This window comes from Phymastichus coffea, unplaced genomic scaffold (genome assembly GCF_024137745.1).
Source record: "Phymastichus coffea isolate CEN01 unplaced genomic scaffold, Cenicafe_Pcof_1.1 PCOF00077, whole genome shotgun sequence".
In the NCBI taxonomy this organism is placed as follows: domain Eukaryota; kingdom Metazoa; phylum Arthropoda; class Insecta; order Hymenoptera; family Eulophidae; genus Phymastichus; species Phymastichus coffea.
The window spans coordinates 56,527-79,175 of NW_026706888.1; the positions used below are offsets into that span (position 1 = coordinate 56,527).

Sequence of the window (22,649 nt, forward strand, 5' to 3'; positions counted from 1 at the left end):
GACATTTTTTAATGTCACGCGTCAAAAATACAGCAGGCACTCTGAAGTCATTCGAATCTTTGAAAAGATAGTGAGGGGTCTTGAATTTAATGTCTATTTGCAATGTTATTGTCGATACTTCATAAGTAAGACAAATTTTACCTACGACTTTACGCAAAATATCGCCGTAGAATGCAGGTTGAATTGCATTCAGTTCTCTTCGCAGAACTAAACTCCAAAATCGAACCAATTCAAGCTTTTAAAAGTGTTATCAGCGCCAATAAAATTCGTTCCATTGTTGTTATGTTCAATAGCTGACCTACGTCTAACAATAAATCATCAAAAACCACCTAAAAGTAACTTAGTAGATAAGGATGCTACAAGCTCGATATGAATCGACCGGTATACAACGTGTGTATACGTATAACCAAATTCAGACCGTCTGTTGCCCGCGTAAAAACAACGATCTTGCAAAAATCTATTCTAGTTATTTGATCAATTTTGCTTCTTTTATGCGATGTTCAGGTACCGCTCTCGGAATTGCTTTTATTTGTTTTGCATCCTTTTCCAAAACACACTTTAAAATTACCGAACGTATTGTCTATCGCATACGTAAGATCCGAAATTTTTCTCTCAATTGTTGCGTCACAATTTGTACTTAGTCATCGCATATTTTTTCATGATGTTACCGTATTATTATTTCAACTACTTTTTGTTTACTATTTGAAATAATTGGATACAAATATTCAAAACTATTGTTACACTTGAAAATTTTGATTTTTAAACGACGCATACCATCGAAATTTAAAAGTTGTCTTTTTTTATTATCAATTTTTATTTTAAAACGGTAAAATCTTTTAATAATCGTGAATAATCTGATTACTTTATTACAAGAGAAAAACTTATCAATTATATTCGAATACAGTTTTCAACGTTTATCACAAAAATTTGAGCTGCGTGTGACCTTTTGAGTTATTTATTTATTCCATAAGTATTAGCTTTATGATCCAATTTTGGCTAGTTGCATTTGATATCGTAAAGCCTAGGGTCGGTTCACGAACATGAATCATATAGCTGTCTTGCTTGGTAGTCTCGGGATAGCAGATCGGCTGGATTAAGTTTACCGGCTATTCTCCGCGTGCTATTGGACAATTCTTTAATTTCACGAACGCGATTTCTCACAAAAATGATCTATGACAATCTAAGTTACAATGGATTATTTTACAGTGTCGCAATAAATAATGGTTTGGAGCAAAGCATGCGTTTGCAGCAATAATTTTCAATGTAACGCCCTGCTCATTTTTCACGCGCAAAAAGGTCACCGCTGCATAAACTTTCTTGTTTGTGTCACAAATCAAAATTTGCAGTAAAAGATATACTTTCATTTTATTGAAAAAGCAAATAGATTGATTTGACAAGGCTTGGTAATTGCCAACAAATATTACGTATTCAGTATTGAAGAATGTTATTATGATTGTCGGACTTGAGGGTTAAGAATAAGTAGGAGGAGAGTCTATCTGAAACTATATTGTAATCTGCGCGTCAGAGAGTCATTGATATATGAAATTCAAAAAGAGCATTATAAAAAAGAAGTAATTTCTCCCTTAGTAAATATCATTAATTTTGACCCTGTAAAACAAGTTTTATCAAAACCAATGTATTTATATACATTAGGAATTCGAAAAAGTGTTTTCTAATAATTCATAGATAATAGCAGCTCGAATAAGTTAAGCGCGAAACAGAATTCTGAATTAAATAAATTAAGGTATAAGTTCTGATATACGAATTGAAATCCAGAGAAAACGATTTTACCTAAATAACTTTGTTATTTTTAAATAACTCAATATCAGTTCATTCTATTTTGTACATTTCCATTTTTATTTAAAAGATTTATTTCAACTAGAATATATAAACATTTATTATTTTTATTTCTCGGAGTTTATATCGAATTTAGTTCAGTAACGGCAATATCTCACTCACAATATACTAATAGCTATCAGAACATATATGAAAATTTTGTATACAATATTTTAAAAAATACGCAAGTAATAAATTCCCAGAATGTTACATATGTTGTCGATGATATCGAGTATTTTCCAACTCCATTATCTACTTTTTCGATATTTCCATTTGAAAGTTTGTTGGGATAGCTAAAATATTTAGTTTGCTCTTTAAAATTAATACCCGTACGAATATTGTGAAGATTGCATGAAATACAAACAACGATATTAGTATTTGAAGAAAAGAAATTTTTTTCACTGATTATTTAACAAATGGATCATTAAGCTCGCGTATAACTGCAAAAGACAACAATAACTGTGATGGGTTTGAGGTCAAATTGAAACAAGCTAATTTCCGATCAGTAGCACCAGATAATATTTGATTGATTGACAGAGATATTTATAGAATAAATAAAATTATCGTTGAAGATAAAAAACTGAAAATAAGAGAATATAACGTATATATAACAATACGTTTAAACATCCGTGTGAACCAGACGTCTTCGGAATCGTGCATTTAATTAATACTTCGAAAAACTTAAAATTGATGGAATCACAAATTTTTTTTCAAATGTTTGCATTTGAAAATTGGCGAAAATAGTTATATCATTATTATGATCTTCATCTTTGTACTGTGTTTTAATCATTATTTATCGTTATTTTTCATGTTTCTTGTACATTTGATAAAAATAAATTTCATTTAATAGAAGTAAAAGGAGTAAATATCTATAATTAAAAATATTAAGAGTAAACTAGGTTAGCTAGACTGTTACACGCTCGATGTTTACATTGATTTTACTGTAGTTTGAATACTGATTACCCTTGACTAGCAGTCTTGGCATCTATTACATTGCCGACACTAGGTCGTTCTGACGTCCTTTCATGGGGTAATTCATCAACCCATTCAACTTTTATATACTTGTTATATCGGCGCAAATAATGGGCTTATCCACAGCTTCAAAATTACATGCTAAGTCACGGTTAAGGATTCTCATGCTGATTTTAAAAACTTTCTCGTTTTACGTATTTACACCGCCAAATAATGAATCCGTGATCAGCTTCGTTTATATAGTTGTATTTTTGGAAACGTATGAAATCCGATCTAATATACAATAATTAACAACCGCTATCGATAGCGATTCACACACAACCTTCTATTTAAAGTTGGAATACATAACAATGTGTATTATTTACAATTAAAATTCCCGTAAAGTATAAATATTTGTAAGATTATTTTCAGGTACAGCTTTTGCTGTCAATTTATTAGAGCTCAGATTTATTTTACTCGACAACATCTTTTCAATCGCGTTATTCAAAATACCCAAGAGTGGAATTTTAATTCCTGAAAAAATTACAATTTGCACTCATTATATTTCGACTTGAATTTGAAATATTTTAAACAACAGGTATACCTTTTAATTACACATTTACGCGTGTATCAAAAGGTATTTTAATCGCTTGCACATGATTCGAATTTTCATGATTATCGTTATAAAAAATGTATTTTTGACGATTATTTTCTTCAGTGGTGAGTAGCTGTATATTAGAGTTTCACTCGATATCTTCTCAGTTGAAGTATGCACTTTACTTTTAGTCGTTCTCGAAATGTTTTAAAAATGCGTTCACAACCATATTTATTATTTCTTCATTTTTTACTTGCTCCAAAAACTCTAATAATCTAGTTTAACGAGTTTTCTTATTATAACATACAATGCCATATAAAAAAAAATTTGTTTCTTGACAAGATACAGATATCCATAGCTATTCCTATATGGTTGTGTAACACGGAGCCGGCGAACCAATAATTTTTTCAGGAATATCCATCCGCGTGCCCCAAGCTCACTAATCGCAGAAATGGAACGGAATAAAAATGATTGGTGTATCGTTCGCAACACAGGCTGCGTAAAACGATATAGCATCACACCGTGAACGAGCTACAGAGCTCGCATATAGTCAGTTGCGTTTGTAATGCATATATATATCCAAATAAAAACGTCAATACAGCGTCATAACTGTCGATATGTCGAAATCCGACGTGATTGTGAGTTACTTTACAAATCCGTGATTAGTTTCTCATACAATTTGGTGCAAGCTTTTAGAGATACAATTGACAATATACTATTATTTACAATAACGTATTAAGTATTACAAAATAATTTCGCTTTACGTAAGCTTCGATAAAAGACTTTTGGAAATAATTCACATTTATGCATATTTTTCTAATATCTATGACGGATGTACTTCACTTAAATGGAAAATTTCAGCGAACAAATTGTAACTTCGAGAAGGAAATGGATTCAACTTCATGCTATTAACATTATGCAAGTATACAATGAACACATTCAATTTTCAAAAGCATGAATGTGATTGTTCTCGCAATGTTATTGTAATAATAGAATTCCTTCTACTCTGCATAATAACGAAATTATTTTGTAGGAATGGTGCAATGTATACTAATATTCAAAATGAATAGAGATACCAATTTTATTTTCTAGATGCAATTGTATGAATATGATACAATCCATGAGATGTAAATTTATATTGTAAGCTTGAATATACATCATTGCTATGAATAAGGCTCATGTCGAGACAGTGCGCGATAAGAGAACAAATTTCTAGTTGAAAGGCAAATAGCATTTATTCCGCCATAAGTCACGAGAGACACGAAGAGAAAGAGCAAAGCGTCGACGATTTCGCGTGCGTACACAGGGGGCCACTCGTAGATACACCAAACGAGAGAGAAAGAGAACGCCAATGCGATGGATTTACATTTGAATATGTCTATCTCACTATGGACTCTAGGGAGCTTTACACGCAGATCGCTTGTTCACACAAAATGCATCCGATTAATTATGATACAAATCGACAACTGTTTTTCGATCAACGTTGCATTTTTTATTTATAAAGCACTGTTAAATTCATCTTTTTTTTTTCAAGTTCTTTAAACGTATTTCTGAAATCCATTTTTACTCAGTCAGAATATTTTATTTTTTTACTTCTTTTGTTACAACAATAATTCGAAATAATGTAATTAGTACATACGTGGACTTTTAATAAAAAAAGAAGAGATACCAAACGATTCGGTGAAACTTTTTAGAGAGCTCATCAATCCCATCCTGGCAATTATAGAAAGAAACATTGGCAAAGGTTTCTATGCTGCAATTACGTTACACAAACGTCGTTCATTACGGTCCCGTCGTCGAGGTCGTTTACTGAAGGCGAAAAAATAAAAGCACAGAAAGTAAACTGCGCTTCTTTTTCTTTCTCTCTTTCTCTTCCTCACTCTTCTTCTGCGTCCGCGCCCACGTCGCCGCCGCAATTCTATGATCGTGGATGGTGTCCAATTAAAGTCGCGCAACGGGCAACCAGTAAACTCAGTCCTGTGCCATCGTAACCTGGGCTGTAATTAATCGGACACCCGCTTTGACCTGCTCTCGACACAGCTCATCCAGGTCACAATTGTAAACGCCTCGCTGGCGCTCTCAAACCTCGATAACGAAATGCATGCATAGCTCTGTCTCTCTCACTCGCGTGTGTAGCGCAATATTACACTGCCGGTTTCACTATATGGCTACATGATTGATCCTGCGGCTTAATGCAGATAAAGATTACGAGATATGATGCAACTTTTTAGAAAAAGGTTTCCGTTGTGAAAAATTCAATTTCAGTCGACTCTCTAATGTACGCTGTATAAAACGCAAGATTTTTTGTTATTTGTTTTCAAATTCCATGCTAATAATTTGATCGATTTAAAGAGTTGTAGAAATAGTTTAATAACAACAGATATAAATAATCCAGAATTTGGTTTCACTTGTTCCTTCATTGAAATTCCAAACATTTTATACCATATCTGGTACATTCCGCTACAATTATTTTCACGGAATTATTTTTGTAAATTAAAGGTAAACATAAATGCTGTATGATTATGCGCCTACGTACTTAGTTAACATTATTTTAATGAGTGAGTTGGCAAAGAAAAATTCTAAGTATCGCGTGTGCTGAATGTATTCGTAGTAATTAACAAGAAAAACAAGATTGAGATTAAACGAGCCCTCCTACAATTGATTTAATTGAGTTACACGCTACGCTTTGTTCTGTGGCTCTCATCATAATTTTTCATTATTCTAAAACGGCAATAATAATATTAAAAATCACATAACATATGACAAATGAGTCAATTTCTATTAAATAAATCGACTGTTGAGAGTTAAAAATGATGTCTGTAAACCTTAAATTTTGTAAAAATGTTGAATACATCCTTCAAATAGGCTCTACTTTTCACTTTTTATATTTGTTGTTCTTCGTCATCGCTACTTTTTCATTTTACTGGCATAGTATTTATTATATAAACTTATAACATTATTTCTAATACTTTTTTCAGTCGTCAGTACCTTTTTAACTTTGTTTCTTGGCAGATATCTTGAGAGAAGCTGTTATATTTTAAATTCACGAAAGCGTTTTCACAATATGATAACTGACATGTGATAAGATTTTTTTTTCAAAATTAAATTTAGAGTAACAACTTTTTGATACACTCTTTGCAAAATTTTGTTTGTCTTTTTTTAATTTATCAAATTTTGTGCTAAATATTTTCTTTGACATCTTAATTTCATTTATAAGTCTCAATTTTCAATTCTTGACATGCTTAGTTTGCTTTTTTCAGAAATTTTGCTTTGAAAATTTTGTTGATTGGAGTCTTGATGAAATACCAAATGAAGTAAGAAAATCCGAACTGATAAAATATCATCCACTTAAAAATAAAATATTATAAGAATATTTGAAAATTATTCGTTTATTTACTCAATAAACACTACCGAAGATGCTGCGCTTTTTGCAATTCAATTTTGTTAATATTTCTTATCTTTTTTTTTCTCAGACTTTCTTTACTCCTTTTGTTCTGATAAATTTTTCTCACCATTTTGAATTTCTTGTGCTTTTTATCATTTGATTCAAAGGGCAATTTACGAAAATTCATTTCTTATGGGGAGCAACTAGCAGTTGGAATAACGACTTTACTTTAAACTATAATTATGCTTGATCGATCCAAAATTCACTGAGAAAAACTAATTTAAATTCGTTAGTGCCTCCCTTAATATAAATCAATGTTTGGTTTTCTTTTTCTTTCTTTGAAATTCGATATTTGACGAGAGTAACATGAAAGTATTTGAAATTTTTTTGGTTTCTAATCACCCTATATTGTCTTAAGATTTTTCAAAGTGATACAATTTTCATAGAAAATTATATAATACATTTTATAAAGGAAAGTATGAAAATTTACGTCCTAGCTATTTGCCAAAATAAATCTTCTAAAATTCAGTATTCTGGATCATAAAATACTCATATGAGGTGCCTAAATTCCATTCCTAAAGTCGGCATAAAGGTACAAAAAAAATGTTTTTATGACTGTTACAGCTGATTTGTCATAGAAATCAACATATCTATTGCTTCTCTTTTTTTTGTGATACTTATCTGATCAATTTTATTATATTATTAAATAAAAAGAAACTTTCATTGTTATAAGCAATATCTACGATATTATCTTAAATTCTATTTATTTATGCTATAAAGCTTCTTTACTATAATATGTTCATGCGACATCATTTAATTTGTTTATTTGAAAGATTATGTTGGAAAATTACAGAAATAAATCTTAGTTCAGATGATTTTCGATTGTGATGTTTTTAGATTGATTGGCTGCGTCAAAATAAAGTGCCGAAACGAATAACCATTTCCACACTCTAGTCGAGCTGGCTTATTGTATGTAATCGCTGCTGAGCTCGGAACAAACTTTTCGGATTAAACAAACATTAACAAATATTGTACTTGTGAACAATTGTCAGCGAGAAATTTATCCTTAATGGTTTGAAGTAGGTGTCAAGATATTTTAGAAAATCGACATATTTTGGGAGATATGAAAGGTTAAATTACATGGTATTATATAAAAGGTGAAACTGGCCCGACATCGTGCTGTGACGATTTTTTATATCAGCACATCAAAAGACATGCCACATGCGCATTCTTATATGTTTTGGCTAAACATAAATTTAACCTCAAACTTTTTCTACTGATTGTCAGGCTTTCAATATTGCAACACGAAACCTAATTCATTTTTGTAGTGAATTTTTACAGTATCAAAAAACTAAAGGTTTATGAAGAAATTATAATGTCGAATTTGTATTTAGCTGTAAAAATAGATAAGAATATACATTTTAATTTGTTGTTTATGGATAAATTTTTTGTTAAAATTTATAAAATATATCTATAACCTAAAAATAGAAAATTAAAAATGAACAGTAATTGATAAAGCCATTATGAATAATTATCTCATAAACAGTTTTTCACAAATATAATATTTGTAAACGTTTTCGTAATCCAATTAGTTGTCTCCGTGTTTAGCAGTGATTGCATACTTCAAGCTAACCCCTCGGCCCAAGCGCGGAAGTGATTATTCAATTCGGCTCTTCTAACGTTAGAGATGGAAAATTAGGAATGTCCCCGGCCACTTTGTCTATTCAACAATGTTCCTCAAACATATGATACACCTGTAGCTATAGAGCTTACACACATGTGTTAAAGGTTAAAAGAAAGTAATTTTAAATCAAAAAATTTTAATGTAATAATTGTAAAAAAATTTATAAATCAATAAATAAAAAAAATTAATATTATGAAAATAGATGTAGATTATACTTTATTATAAGAGTTATTTTTGAAATTATTTTATTTTTTACATCGCATTCAGAATTAGTGTCGAAAAATACGAGGGGACCGTACATTTGTACTTCGAAAATAGATTGAATCGCGTTTCTGAAAGGATTACAATTCAATATTTTTCAATTTTAAAGTGCAAATATAATATGTTTATAACAGTTATAAATAATTATAAACTAACAAATGTTATAGATTCAGAAAAAAGTCTCTTATGTTTTAAAAATGCAAAAGATATTAGAATTTGTAATAAAATAAAAAAAATAAAAGAAATCAGGTAGCCACTATTGTGGCTTCTGTGACTGATGATTAAATAGAATTTCTATGATATATTATAACTGCAAAATTTATGATTCATTTTAATTACATAATCTCACAGATTATATTTATCTTATTGATATTTTCATTTTGAAATTTCTTCTGTACTTTCATTGTATTCATTTTATTTTATTAGCTGATGTAAAGTCACTTTTAAGATCGACATCAAAGTCGAAATAAAAGACTTTAAACAGTCGGTAGTTGTATAGTAAACTCACCCATCGTTATTGATTGGTTTGTACATTTTAGAATTTAGCTAATAGTCTAAAAATGCACGGATGATTTGATTTTGCAAAAATACATAATTATTCTCAAACTATTTTAATTAAAATTGTTTCTTTGTATACTTTGAATATCAAATGGATCAGTCTGCCCCCTTGTATTAATTGTACTATTGAAACTTCTATCTATAACTTTGCATCTTTTGCTGTGTTTATAATCACCCGCAGCCAAAAAGAATTTTTCTTCTTGTTCATTCTAACAAAAGCCTTCGTTAACTTTGCTCTCAGCAATGATAGAGACACTGAAACTTCAGTCGTTTCAATTTGCGCCATTTTCCGTTTTGTTAGAACGACAAAAAAAGGGACGAAATGGAGAGACACACAGTAACTCATCAACCCAGTACCACTTCTAAAAGGCTAGAATAGGCAAATACAGGTGTGAAAAGATAACAAGCTCTTTTTGTTAGTTTTTCATGAAAATAGTCAAAAAGAAAAAATTCGCTCGCATAGCAAGAAATGAGACGAAGAAAAAAAATGGGATGAAGAGAAGCTTGAGCTCGCTTGAAATGCTTCGGCTAGCGGTGGCCATCATCGCAGAGTTTGAGCGCGCGACAAAGCCAAAAGCGCCACGGAAGCAGTTCAGCAGCTATACGAACCAACTGCGCACTGAACTTTGAACGAGCACGGGCATGACCGCGCACTGTAATATATCTGGAATAAAGGAGGGAAGAGGTTTGCACGCATCGCGCGCAGGCGATTGCTCGTTATCTGAACTTGCAGCTCGTGCCTCGGGGAGTCTCATCTCTCTCACTCTTCTGCTGCTGCTGCTGCTGGCCGATCGTATCCTACCGATGAACCGAGACCTCTGCTCTCAATGAAGTTACGTGCGATAAACTGTGACAGCTGATTTGGATTGTTTCAAGAGACCACAGCTAGAGAAACACAAATTTAACTTCGCATAACGGAGGAATGCGTTGTAGAGCTGTTGCTTGCTGCCGTTTTAGTATTTTTGTAATCATTATATTGGGTATTTGTTATTACCAGTGCACGTTATGATGATGCTCGAGAATTTTGTAAATTTAAATTTCCGGGTTTTATTACGAAGCTTAACATTAATTAACAATGTCTAAGAATTTAAAAAAATTAATTAAAGATCAACGTTGGAAAGACTCGAAAAACATTTAGCTTCATAAGATGAAATAATAAAAATTCACATATTAAGTTTTTTTGTTGAGTTACGTAAAAAGAACAATGGAAAAACGTTGAATCTGGAAATTTGGAAAGTCGTTTTTCTTAACTTGTAACGATGATTCCTAAGGATGCTTTATAACTCGCGCGCGCGCATGTGTATGTCATAAAGTGCTTATGTGTATACACACAGGCACACCCATAGATATCCTTTTATTTTTATCTCTTCTAAGTCATCCGGATAACTTCTTTGTGCCGCGTTCATTGGCAGCATCGTTTTCTTCACACTCGACTCCTTTAATGTGGTCGTTCCAATCAGCGCTGATTCTTGAACAAGAATCGTCTCGAATTATTACTAGTTTACTATCCGATACTCATTGTAATCAAAGCTTCGACTGAGTTTTCTTATTATACTCTTTCGCTTACTTCACTATTGTTCTTAACTATCGCTCTCATTCGCATCGGATAACCTTTTATCAAAATAAAAGATTTTCTGAACTCGATTTGCTAATAGTACATTTTTACAAGATTAATCCAACTTTTATGTATGAACATCATCACGATAAAGAGTATTTTTTTCTAGTTAATATTTTGAAAGTTATCTATTGAACTATATTTTAATAAGTAAACTTTACCAACGAGTTTTTCCTTTGCTTACTTTTATCATGTTTATTTATCAAGTCTATTACTTTTACAAGTTGATAAGTCATCAATAATCGAATATTAAGGTTACAGCATATAAGTCTCCAGAAAAGGTGAACGATACTGTTTCTAAAGAATTAAAACTGATAAAAAAAGAGTTAAACTATCATGAAAATCAGATATTTAAGGAAACTTTATACAGAATATTATAATAGAATTTTTTAAGTCTCTCTCAATAGAACTCGCAGATGATCGACTCTAGTTGCAAAAATTATTCTTTGTACTAATAATTAATATTTCATACGAGTATATGTACTATCTGAAGATGTGTGCCTGCGTGCAAGTTATACAAATTTTTTAAATACAGCTGTCTATTTTCTTCTCCGTCGTTAGTTCGTCGTCTTTTCGACCTGCCAATGATAGAATAAAAATATTTTTATAAAATTATTTGTAACAAAGTCTTTCTCTTCTTGAATTTTAGAAGACTGTGCTTCCTTTTTCTGTTATTGCTTATTTTCTTTCTTTTCAACGCATTAATATAATAATTAGTATAAGCATTTTATACTAATGCAATGATGCGACGTTGTCGCACTTCTAATTACATTAATCTAATCAAAGGATGTACTCAAAATAATATCTTTATTGTAGAAACTAATTAATTTGTAAAAATAATACTTTTTATACTTCGTAAAAATTGCATTATGATTTTACAACTAATAATTGTAAGATAATGGAAACAGTTGTTCAAATCCATAAAATATACACTCAATTGGATTACACAGTCGCGAAAGAGCTACCTTAAACAAAAAAAATACAAAATTCGTTGTAATGACCCGAGTTTCAGGAAAAATACAGTTTAATGACCCTAATAAAGCGGCTGAAATACAAACGATCTGCAAATTCGAAAGCCGGAACTTATCTAACTAGTTTTTTCCTGAAAGGTTGGAATGGGGCTTTTCCAAGCCCTCCACCAATGATATGTCGTCTATTCCCGCTTGTCACTTGATCCACTAATACACGTTCTTGAATACGATCCACATGGCCGTCCAATTTATGTGACTGACCGAAAGGGGAATTAAATTCTTTACCAGCTTTTGGAACTCGATGTCTCGATCTACATATGTGATGGCACTGCAATGAATCCTCTTAATACATTATCAAGCTCTCATGCATACATATCATACACGGGTATATAGCCGCGTCGCTCATATTGCGCATTTACGCGGACTTCGATCATTTCACCATGGGACCGCTTACGGCATCGTGACGCTTAGGCATCTCTTTATTGATTCATTACATGTGTACGCTGCGCGTTTCTTTCAACAAAAGGATATATGAGCGTTCGAGTATGCGTGAATAGCTCTCGTTCATTATATCGCTGTGTTCGAGCATTATTGCATCACACTTTGTCACATCCATTTCTCATTCGATATACAAAAATGTGCATACTTTAGTCTTCTTTCTCACATTCAAAATATTCGAAAGCACATCTTGTTATTTATTATATATTATATTTGCACACTACACTCGGTCTTTTATCTTAAACATGTTTGAAAGTGACAAACTAACCTTTACTCGTCTGGTATTCATTCGTTTTAAATCTTCAATAAACCGGTTTCAGTAAACGCTTGATATTAAATTACCATACAAAAAAATTTGTTTCTTCACTTTTTATACATTTATGATCTGCACATTGAGGATTAACTAAATGCATCGCAACCGTTCGCGTAGATATTGCAAAGTTAGAATTTCCTCTCTCTCTCCTTTCAAGAAAAAAAAAATTTGTACATACTAACGTTGACTGCTGTCTATCCGGAAGAAAGTTTATCCAAATACCAATCGATATTAAAATGAACATTTTATAAAATTTTCATAAAGTAAAAGAATGGAATATAATATCTACAACAATATTTCCATATTAAATAGCTCAAAATAAAGATGTATATATTTTATGTTTCTATTGACTATTGGACGTATGTGTTTACAGACACCTTGAGCCTCGGTGATCGGTCAACGGACAATGCCGAGAGGCACTCAAGTGCGAACAGACCCCGGCAGCAGCTGCTCGACAATTCAGCAGATGCCAAAACGAAACTTGAGCCCAGCTTCGATCTCCGCTTACCGACCAATGTTACAGCACTTGTCGGCAAGTCTGCCTATCTCACCTGCAGAGTACACAATCTCGGTGATAAAACGGTAGGCTTTCAATTTGCCATTTTTAACTCTCAAAATGAAAGTATCTATAGGATTTTTCGAATAAACTTAAGCTACATGCAAATGTTTTTGAGCTTGCCGTCTGAATCTGTATAAGTGCCCCTATTTTTATTTACATATTATCTCATTATTTTATTCAAACATAATTTTGAATTACAAATTTTGAGCTTGCAATATAATCTCGGACGGAAATCACAACGTATACTGAAAAGCTATGTAGAAATGTTCGAACGTATATTTTTCATAGTTATATCCAGTTTAAAGATATCCCATTAAAATTACAGCTATTTAAAAATTGAATATTCTACCACAAAAATCAATATTTCAATGTAAAAGGATGTGTAGATGTTTCAAGAAGGAAAGAGTGAACATATTCCACTTTATTTTAATCTCTCAAAAATTACATCTATGCCCTTTTTCTTGATCACCACGGAATTTCTGATGAAATATTTGTTAGGTGAAGAAATTAATAACACCTTAATATATTCCAATTTCGAATGTAAATATTAACTTGATAAGGTCTTCTTTATCTAGAACAATATCATTTATAGCAACTACAAATGATTGGAACTGTCGAAGCAAGTTGATCGTGACCTGCAGTCATCAATGATTACATAGTTATGCAAACTATGCCATTCCGCTGCAATTACGAATTTGCTTTGTAATATCAAAGTCGATTATGTATAGTCAGAAAAAAAATCTTCATTATAGTACAAAATGTAATTAATTTACCAAGCACACGTTCGTATAGAAAATATTTAGATGAAATTCCTATGCACGCAGCAATTTTACCTCTCTCTCTCTCTCCCTCTCTCTTACTCTTTCGATGTGCAATTTCGAGGAGAACTTTCTATATACGTTACGTCTACGTTACTCTCGTGCATAATTGAACGAATATTTTATTCTTAGTACGCACAGTACTTTATTAATCAGTTGAGCTATTTCAAAAATATACAATGTGCCCTCACCGATCAATGCGTATTGCAGAAATATTAGCAGTCAGAGAAAATAGAATTAGCCCGAGTACAGAAAATAACTGTCTTTTAGAGCAAAGAAATATAAAAAAAAAAGCAGAGAAATATACTATCATTCGAACATTCGATTGGGCTATTCTCTCTCTCTCTCTCTCTCTCTCTCTCTCTCTCTCTCTCTTTCCCTTACGTTCTACAACAATGCGTCAATGCACGATATGCTACAAAGAGATGTACTGAATGTGTACTATGCATTGCAAGCAGAAAATTACTTTCTACAAAAGCCCTTTGCATTAGCTCCTTTGTCACGGGAATCGACTTGTTATTTCGTACTTCTACTTAACATTTAATGTTATCATGGAAATTTCCGTAGCTCTAATTGGCTTTATGAGGCTTATACTTTGACAGTTAATTTATAATCGAGTTGAGTGCTTTATTCGAGAACAGGCCTTGTGTTGCTTCCCAAAAAAATTAAATTTACAATATATACTATTTAGAAAATAGGACACCCAAATGTACTAACTTTGGTTCTACACACTTATAGGTTATACATGAAATGATTCACGAATAAGAAATTGTTCTGGATTTTAGTTTTATAAAATAAAAAAATATTCCACAGGCGAATAAGCTCAGGTCCAACAAATCAACCACGAGTTTATACTGCAACATTCCGTTTATATTGAATTCGGCTAATAGGAATCGTCGCGCGTACTCGTATATCCCATCGGGTGTCGCATCCGTTCTATAAAGACCCATAGAGAAGAGACACAGTGCTAGAGAGAGAGAGAGAGAGAGAGAGAGAGAGAGAGAGAGAGAGAGAGAGAGAAGAGCGAGAGAGAGAGAAGAGAGAGAGAGAGAGAGAGAGAGAGAGAGAGAGAGAGAGAGAGAGAGAGAGAGAAGAGAGAAGAGAGAGAGAGAGAAGAGAGAGAGAGAGAGAGAGAGAGAGAGAAGAGAGAAGAGAGAGAGAGAGAAGAGAGAGAGAGAGAAATGGAGTTGGGTGAGCGACGATTTGCCGAGGAATAATCGAGTTTTCTCGGGAGGTCAATTGGGACGTTAAGCGGACCGCGCGCGTCTGCAACTGCGGCGAAACTCAATTTGATTTTCTCTTGCGTACGCGTAGGTATCTATGCCCGTCATGCCTATGCACGTTCCCCCCAGGACTATCATATCGTGAGTGTATATGCGTGAAATCGATGAAAAATGCCGAATATCCACGTTGCCTCGAGGGCAGCGCATCTGTTTGCCTTTTCGAACTAGATCGCCAGGTATTCGTATCTTGATCGATCAATTTACGCTGTGGGATGTATAAAGTCTTGTTATTGAAGTATTGTTTGAATAACAGCTTATTTTCAAATTCCAGGGTATAAGAATCGTAAATCATTGTAATTGGATCAAGTGACATGTATATATTAGATCATTATCGAAATTCAGTTGTTTAATTTAGCAAAGTGGTTTCAATTAATTCACCTTAATTACACACTGCATATATGTAGCTGATTACTGAGCTAAAGTTTTTGAAATAAATATCCCGCAATTTACGTTCTGCAGAAACTTCATTATATCAGCTATCATAAAGTTAGGCTCATCGTTCACGCTGTTCTATCATTCTTTACCAAATTCATCAACCGACAAATTCCACTCCAACTCGATGCTCCGTTGAATAAACACTAGTAATTGTACTTGAAAATCAAGAACTTATTAGCCAGAGAGATATAGCTTAGTTTGATTTGAAATATATGCGAACTACCTACATATTATTTTAATAGATTCGTTGATTCGCACAAGATTGTAAAAAAAAAACAACATACAGTAATGAAAAATTTAATTCCATTTCTAAAGATTTTCTTATCAGTCGAAGTATCGAAGATCGAAGTAGAAAGAGTATTTTACGTTGCTTGCACATTTGTGGAAAATACATGAAAAGAAGAAGAATAAAAGGAATCCATTACATTTACGTGACCTGGGTGCTCGATTTATATGACCCTTCCATTAGTAAGTACTTCAGTCTCGGCGTGTGCACTCAGCGAATGAGCGGACCTAACCCCAGAGGAATGTCCGATATAGAACTACTTACATTCCAAAGCGTTAAAAGGTCGGAGAGAGGAGGGACGCTCGCCAGGTGTACAATTACTCCGCAGACCTACTACTCTCACGTGTGCCTCCGAATTTTCGATGTCTGCACCGTTGCGAATTTAGAATGCACGACTTGCTCGAGCTTGTGGTCTTTACGAAATTGCGGAATGATTCCGCTAGCTCTCTTGGCCCAGTGTCGACTCAGCACGATGATCTCTCTCGCTCTCTCTCTCTCTCTCTCTCTCTCTCTCTTAAACGTTTTTCTTCAGCTTCGACTTTAATCCTCACCTCTCTTCCTTTAATCAGTAGATATTCCATTTTCTTATCATCACTACTTGTATTTTGAAATGAAAACGAAATAACAGTCATAAAAAGCTCGCGCGAAATTAGGTGACATTTCTTTTCTCTCTCTGTCTATCTATCAGCTTATTAATCTTTGCACTAACTCGTCACGAATGGGATAATACGAAATAAATAATGAATTCTAGCGTAGTAACCACATAACGATAGGTTGATTTCGAAAAACATTGTTTTCCGGACGCGCTTGATCCTTTCAATACTTATCGTTAAGCACCCTATAACTATTCTATAACTCCTTCCTTACACGTTGTATACTTGATAGAGGTGCAAGTACGAATCGGATACGCAAAGTCAAATGAATAATGTTACCTTTGTTAACAAGTCCGAATAATATCGTACTATTATAATAAGGCTTAGGTTTACTATGCATTAATAACAGAATCAATCATTCTCTAATTAAGTACTTTTATTAAAAGAATAAACAATGATTGTCAGCCGGCATAAAAAATTTCAGTCGTAAGTGGGGAAAAAGCCATTTAAACAATCATAAAAATACAATAAATCAAATAATAAAAATAAACAGAACCAAAGGTAAAACAGAGCAATGTCACGATACTAATTAAATGAGACTCGATCAGGTTATATAAGTACGCAGTTGAATGGCTATTCAAATGATTAACGCTTACCCGGGTGAAGTTCTCACGCACAGACGATGGATTAGGAAGATGTCCCCAGGATGCTATAAGGCACTCGGTAGCTCCAACGTCTCGGTAACGGGTCAGCCCTCGCTACGTCGTAACCGAGAAGAGAATGTGCAAAGCCGCGTGGTTAGGGACACCCCAGAGTACGCGTCACGTCCTCTCCCAAGGCAGCAGGCAGTCCTGTCCTTAGACCTCGAGGTACGACACCGGGTCGGATACAGCTTCGCATAAGCTTGTTGAACAAAAGCGTTCTCGTACACACACAAAATCACACACCAAACTTAATACATAGATCCAAGAGTCTATCGGCCCGAAAAAAAATGGGCGCAAAGAGAGAGCGAAGCAGACTTGTCTATCCTCCAGAGGCAACTAACTGTTGTTCACGATTTTCCGCAGCATCGAGTGTGCGAAAATTCCTCCTTCTCGTTTGGGGTCTCATGCAAGGACCAATCAGGATCTTAGAGGACGACGCACTATCCTACCTCCATTCGGTTTGCACGGAGACTTCGGACCTTTTTTACCCTTTCTCTTACTAAAGCCCTCGGCTAACCGACGCGACCGTCGACTAGTCCCCGCTTTTATGACACCAGCGTGCACCTTGTCTGTCATGCACCCGGTGACACATGTTGGATTTTTTGGGGGTTTCCCCATACGTGTTCGGCTATTGATTGAGAGATTTAAAATTTCTACTGGTGATAGCAGAGATCGCGCACGAAAAAACAATTTGAGCAAGGAGCTCATATAGCGCGAACACACATCTTTCAAGGAAGGTAAACTTTGATAGATGAATAGGTATTGATAACTCCTTATATTATATATATATATATATATATATATATATATATATATTTAGATAAATAATCATCGATTAAAATACTGGAACGACCTAGAGAATAAAAAAATTGATTTTTTTATTAGACAAATAAATTGTCAATTTTTAAATAGGAGCATAGAAGAAACATTAGATACTTTTGGACTTTTATGTAATAATTAGTATAGCGCTCAAATAGACGTCATCGTTGAATCCAGAGACATGAATATTCATTGGTGATTTGATGAAAGATAATGTGGTAGATAATACTGGAGTGGAGAAGATTGCATAATTTTGTCATAGTTACGTTGGATATGATAACGAATTATTCCTAGGAAAATGAAATTTAAAAAATTATATTATTTATATCTAAACGTCATAATAAAGTTAATAATTTTTAATAATTAAATTAAATATTTTTAATAATACAGTTTAATAATAAACCTTATATAAGAGAACAAAAAGGAGATGGATACACACGTATCAAACAGCAAATAATAACCCATTAATAATTTTTAACATAAATAAATAAACAGCAATTTATTTAGTAAAATAAATTAGGGGAAAGCTTCAAAAAAAGTAATGTTTTTAAAAAAATCTTTACATCGAGGTATCAATAAGTCTATAAATTCGCTAATTATTAAACACAAAGAAAAAAAGAACTCAGTATCTTAGGCTCACCTACTTAAATTAATTGAAGACCACGTGACGCAAGAGAGCTCTCTTACCTTACATAAAAATCATGAAATCGCACACGTGCCCAAGTTTGAGAAGGTGCTCACTATTTACGCACGTACCAACGCCTTAACGACTTGGTACTGAATCAGCCTTCGCTCTGGAACGACAATGTATAGCTTGATAGCTGTCGTTCGGTGGACCCTCAGGGTGGTTATGCTTCTTGAGAATGAAGTCATGAAGAAACCCAACAAAGTCGCCTAGGAGCTTTGTCTGGACCACTTCGTCGAGATAACTATGGTCACAAAGTTGCGGAGTTCACACCCGAGAAGTCCCCGCTTCTCGCTCTCCCTTTTAGACGTGCACGCATGCGCATTGTGCGTTAACAAAAAGATCGTGCATATTTCGTTTAAAAAATGCAAAGAGGGAAATTATTTCGCAGCTTATTACGCCAATGCTGTGTCTCTGCGATTTAAAGTGGGCTCTATTCCGGTAAAGGGAGCCGGCGCGAACTCCCACGAGCGCGAATCAAATGCGATGACGGGAAAGGTGAAAGAAGTAAGCCGGTATTATTACAAAAGGCGATCTCTTTATTACGCCACTGTCACCGATACAATAATAATACACGGAAACTATATCTAATATAATAATGGTAAACGCACACGCTCAAACCGCTTAGACGCGACAAACAGACGAAAGATAGGAGCGCATTCGTTCGACTATTTAAACGAGACGAATAAACGAAATTTAGGAACGTATTCGCTCAATCTACTTAGCGCGACAAATACAAAATCGTAGCGTTCACAATATTTTTAATTGAAATAGCAGTATAAGCTCTGAAATTTTCACTCTAATGCGATATCTTCGTCCTTAATATTTTCAAAGACGTCAAATATTTCAGTTTCCAACGCTCGTTCATTATCATTCAACGAGTCAAACTTTCTCAGTGAACAATAAACTCTCTTTTTCTCGTCGCTTCCACTCTCAACTTCCAAAAAAGGTCAAGACAAGAGCGTTATATTTTGTGCACTTTCCAGCAGAGCTTTAATCGTAAATCTTGGATGTTTCAGCAAAAATATGTATTTACACGTCAGTTACGAAATCAGCCGAAAAAAGAAACTTTATCTGTTGTACCCTTTTTCTTTCTTTTTTTTGTGGGTGGGCGAGGGTGGAAATGGAAAGGGATGTGTGTGCTATGATTTGTGTCAAGAGCTGGACGCAGTAGCGCTGTAGCAACAGCAGCAAGCAAGTAAGTAGTAACAGGCGATGTAGGTCAGCCACAGAGAGTGGAACTAAGCTCCCTATATCGCTAAAAATTATCATAAACGCGCCCAACTGTGCGAGTAGGACATTTCTGCTGTCCAATGCCACATGACTATGTTTTTCCAGGGAAGGCTGTAGTGGAAAAGCTTAGGTAAAAAGTTTATATAGCGCAACTTCCATTTTTGAAATTATTCGTGGAAGATTATTATTATGCCTCCGCATTGCCAAGTAAATTGAGTGAGTAAATGTTTGAAAATGGAAAAAATTCTGGGGTTTGTTGCGGTTAAGTAAACAGCATTTCGTTAGTTATTCGAGCAATTTTTCGTTCCTATCTTTGCGTTCAAAAGTTGTAAATGTAATCTAATTAATTACAATACTATTATGTACTCTTATTTTACCTAATATATAGAGTAAATATATAAATAGTAATGTTGCAAAATGTTGTCTTTCCTTTCAAAAAGAATTAAAATTTATTTCTTTTTATGTTATCCATACAATATTGAAAGCAACAATTTTTTGAAATTTCTTATTCTTTTTTGTCGATAAAATGAAATTATTACACCAATTTTTAGGACGATTACAAATTGAATGAGATTTACTAAGGGTTAGCGAAAAAAAGACAATGAAAAAATCAATAACGACCCGTATACCAGTAAAAATAATTATGGAACACGCACGATTATCGGAATCCCATTATCTTTGGCACGGAGTTCGTACAATAGAGCTTGACGTTTTGAGTACAATAGCACTAACAAAATATACGAGTTTCGGTCTTCGATATCCAAATATTACAAGCGTAAGTTTATAAATCAATGAAACGAAAAAACCTCTCTATCATATCGTGAATAATATGATTACTGAAAAACAAAAGTGATTGTTGAACAAGAATTAAAGAACAAAATTGAATTGAAGAATAAATTATTTTTGAATGAGCTGTAACTTCTGTATCTCTCTGACATATACACACTCGATTACTAATGCTGTTATATGAATATATACCATTTGTTCTGAAGCCATCGTAAAACGTTAAATCTAATACGTGGATGAACGAGAAAAAAATTAAAGAATTTCTCGAACATGAAAATCAATTTTCCGGGAGAGATGCAAATCCGATAAATGAAGATAAGAAATGCAACCGGAGTTTATTTACAGATCTAATTTCGTTATATAAGTCGTAAAGTAAAAAGGTAATATCGTTGGTTATTTCTTGAGCGGGATCTAGCTTTCTCAGGGCCGCGAGACACATACGTTGGCTGTGGGATCCGAGCGAACAACGCGTTTATAAAAAGCCATTTGCGCATCTTTTTGCTTCCGGGTGTAAGCGTGGAGATTGGCTCGTGCGAGGGATCGACATTCATCATCCGGGACAACTCTGTCTGGCGACGCTATAGTGAGAAGGATAGGGCGGTGCTCATGAGAAAAGACCAAACGGATCAATAAATTACGCGGTGCCAAAAGAAAAAACGAGCGAGTGAGAAGTCACTTTTGCGCTAAAAATGCAAATTTTCACGAGGTCGAAATGACTGATAGACTAGAAAGTGCATTTTAAATGGACAGATAGAGTCTCAGGCATAGGCGATTTCCAAGTGAATTGAACGAGCTATTTTTCATGTCTTATTCACTCGCTTATCGTGTCTTTTCAAACTCGTAGAGTTTGTAGAGATTTCAAAAAGATTTTTGATGAATGTTATCATTCTATCAGTGATAAAACTTGTGACTGGATAATTGCATTGATTTTCTTAAGCGAGATTGATAAGCGCGATATACAGCCACGTGTAATATTGACCCTACTGTATTTAAATATACATCGTGTCGCGTGAGCCGTAAATTTACGCATATTGTATAGAACGAGTTCAGCATCGTATGACCCAGGTAATTAAACAACTTTAACTGCATTATTCTCAAGTTTTCCAGGGTGATAAGAACTTTAATTCTCATTTTAATTTAAGCTTACTTTTATTTTTGAAAGTAATTAATGACTTTCAGAATATTCTTTTTTCAGAATTAAATCAAAAGTTGCCATTTTGTACGTTACATCATTGAATTCAAAAATCTACTAAAAAAATACTAAATTATATATTGGATTCAGATAATAAGATTTAATTATTTTCGTGAAAAGAAATATTCATGATAATTAGCGTACTTTACATGACACACTCGTATCATACTCAATTATCTAAACCATCAAAAATGTTATTACTAATGCACATCCATTAATGATAAAAAATATTCAAACAATAAACAAACAGAAGAGTTATTAGATTATATTGGACAGTTTTATGAAAAGCTACCTTAATTAGGCACGATATTTAAAAATTTTCAAATATAGCAGGCAGGTATCTAATTCTTTCATTTTATCATTCTATGAGATATCTGCTGAATTAAACTAAACAGAAATAAGCCCATTTTCAGGAATACTTCTTAAACCCTCTTTTATCTATAAAAGAGATACGATTCTATTCATAAAATAATAATAATAATAATAACAATAATAAGAAGATTAATAATTGTGATTTACAATGATTTTTAGAACTCTGATAAAAACCGAATTTATCTGTCTTCAAATTAGAATTCTACGGATCAATCAT

General features: G+C 33.5%; 1 protein-coding gene across 1 annotated transcript in view; it reads left to right on the plus strand.

Moving 5' to 3' along the window:
- LOC131668353 (hemicentin-2-like) overlaps window positions 1-22,649 on the plus strand; it is a 45,053-nt gene that overhangs the window by 11,148 nt on the left and 11,256 nt on the right. Inside the window, exon 2 of the mRNA XM_058942445.1 lies at window positions 13,041-13,249. Coding sequence (XP_058798428.1) covers window positions 13,041-13,249 — 209 coding nt within the window. The remainder of the gene's footprint in view (window positions 1-13,040; window positions 13,250-22,649) is intronic.